The 2,236-nt window shown below is 58.8% G+C and overlaps 1 protein-coding gene across 1 annotated transcript in view; it reads left to right on the forward strand.

Annotated features, from left to right (window-relative positions):
• ARHGEF10 (Rho guanine nucleotide exchange factor 10) overlaps positions 1-2,236 on the forward strand; it is a gene marked incomplete at its 3' end in the record, with an annotated part of 48,113 nt that overhangs the window by 32,198 nt on the left and 13,679 nt on the right. The window contains exons 18-19 of the mRNA XM_006773930.1: positions 1,030-1,269; positions 2,160-2,236. The exon at positions 2,160-2,236 is cut by the window's right edge and continues 26 nt beyond it. Of these exons, the coding sequence (XP_006773993.1) occupies positions 1,030-1,269; positions 2,160-2,236 (317 nt within the window). The remainder of the gene's footprint in view (positions 1-1,029; positions 1,270-2,159) is intronic.

Below are 2,236 nucleotides of genomic sequence, written 5' to 3' on the forward strand. Positions count from 1 at the left end.
GCGAAGGCATCACACGCTTTGGAAATGCTTCGGTCGTTGCATCGTATGTGCATTTATTTATGGATAGTCTTCAGGCTGTAGATTTTCTAAATTTATTCTTTAATATATTTTTATTGATTTTAGAGAGGGAGAGAGCGACAGAAACATCAAAGATGAGACACAATCACTGATTGGCTGCCTCCTGCACGCCCCACACTGGGGATCGAGCCCACAACCCGGGCCTGTGCCCTGACCGGGAATCGAAATGTGACTGTTTGGTTCACAGGTTGAAGCTCAACCGCTGAGCCACACTGGCCGGGCCAACTTTATCGTTGCTTTTTCTTAAGTGAAACAGTATGTTTAATGTAAAATATTTTTAGCTCATCACACACACTTTCCTTAACTGACAAACTCGGTGGACGCGTGTGTGATGAGTTGCTGGGCTCACCGGGCTGGGCACTGGTCGCTGCCCCGCAGCCGGACCTGAGGGACTCAGCGTCCAGGAAGCGGCTACGTTATTGGCCTTGAAGGCTCTCCTTCCTGCCTGGACCTGGAGCCGGGGCCCCGGGCGTGCATGTCCACGGAAAGTGGACAGGGGAGGCCGTCTGCACACGGGCGGCTCTGAGCTCAGGTGCCCGCGGTCCGGCCCATGGGGTGGTTTCCGTGGTGACAGATGTGCTGAGGTTCTGAGAGGTTTTAACCTGGGAAGTGCAGTTCTCTGTAAATCTGAGGTTATCCCACATAATAAAAGGCTAACATGCAAATTGACCAAACACTGGAACTACTGGTCGCTCAAGGCAGGACCTGCCCCCTGGTGGTCAGTGGGCTCCCACAGGGGGAGCGCTGCTCAGCCAGAAGCCGGGCTCAGGGCCGGGCCGGCGAGCGCAGCATGGGTGGCAGGAACCTCTCCTGCCCCTGAGGCAACGCTAAGGATGTCTGCCAAGGGGTCCCAGGCTGTGAGAGGGCACAGGCTCTGCTGAGGGACCCGCCCCCCCCACCCCCCCAGTGCACGCACTGGGCCTCTAGTTTCAAAATAAAAAGAAAAGCTAGCATTTCCAAATGCTTGAAGGTGCTTCCTGTTTAAAACTGGAAGCGAGCTGGCACTCACCCCGGCCTTCCTCCCGGGCAGTGGTGGGCGCGGGCCCAGCCGCCGCCTCCTGTGCGTGTTTTGCAGACAGAGTCCACGTGGGGCCCGGGCAGCTGTACCAGGACCTGCAGAACCTGCTGCATGACCTCAACGTGGTGGGGCAGATCGCGCAGCTCGTCGGGGACCTGCGGGGGCACTACCAGGTGAGGGCGGCCGCCACCCTGGGGCTCTGTCTGCCTCCCGCTGGAGCCGCCCGGCCCGCGGGTGGTACCAGACGAGGTTGCGGTGAGACCTGAGCGGGTCATGTCTGCCCCGGTTTGGGGGGAGGGGAGGGGGGACAGCGTCCCTTCGCAGACCCCAGGGGTGAGTTGTCATGGAAACACTCAGCACCACCACACAGCCGCCTCCCAGTCTCTCTTCCTCGTCGTCAGACCGCAGGTTTCCGTGTGACAGCCTTGCTCCCCGCAGCCTCCCAGCCCCCTGCATGGTCCCATCTCACTCACTTTAGAACGCGCCGCGTCTCCCCGCAAGCTTCCCACCCCCGCCTCTCCTCAGCGAAGGGGAATAAGCCTGTCAGAGGAAGGCCAGTGTCACACGATCTCACTCATACGTGGAGTCTAATGAACCCAATGAACTGATGAACAGAAAACATCCATGTCCTGGCTGGTGTGGTTCAGTGGATAGAGCGTCAGCCTGTGGACTGAAGGGTCCCGGGTTCGATTTCAGTCAAGGGCACATGTCTAGGTTGTGGCCTCGATCCCCAGTCGGGGGCGTCAGGAGGCCGCCAATCAATGATTCTCTCTCCTCACTGATGTTTCCCTCCCTCCTTCTCCCGTCCTTTGTCATCAATAAAAACATGTTTTAAGAATATACCCAGAGATGCATGGAACAGGCTGCGGATCTCAGAGGAAAGGCAGGGGGTGGGCGGGAGCAGCAAAGACCTGGTGTGCACCTAGGCACGCCCAGGCACAGGACGGGGTGAGGGGTGGGGGTGAGGGGGGAGCGGTCAGTGGGGGCAGAAGGGGCCTCTGTCACACTGTCGACAAAGGTAAAGGAAGAAAAGTGAAAGTGAGATGCGTGCGTGTCCGCCTAGAACCTGAACCAGGCCGTGGCCAGCGACTGGGCGTCCGGGCTGCAGAGGCTGGTCCTGCGGAAGGAGGAGGAGATCCG

The sequence above is a fragment of the Myotis davidii genome, unplaced genomic scaffold (genome assembly GCF_000327345.1).
Source record: "Myotis davidii unplaced genomic scaffold, ASM32734v1 scaffold807, whole genome shotgun sequence".
Classification (NCBI taxonomy): domain Eukaryota; kingdom Metazoa; phylum Chordata; class Mammalia; order Chiroptera; family Vespertilionidae; genus Myotis; species Myotis davidii.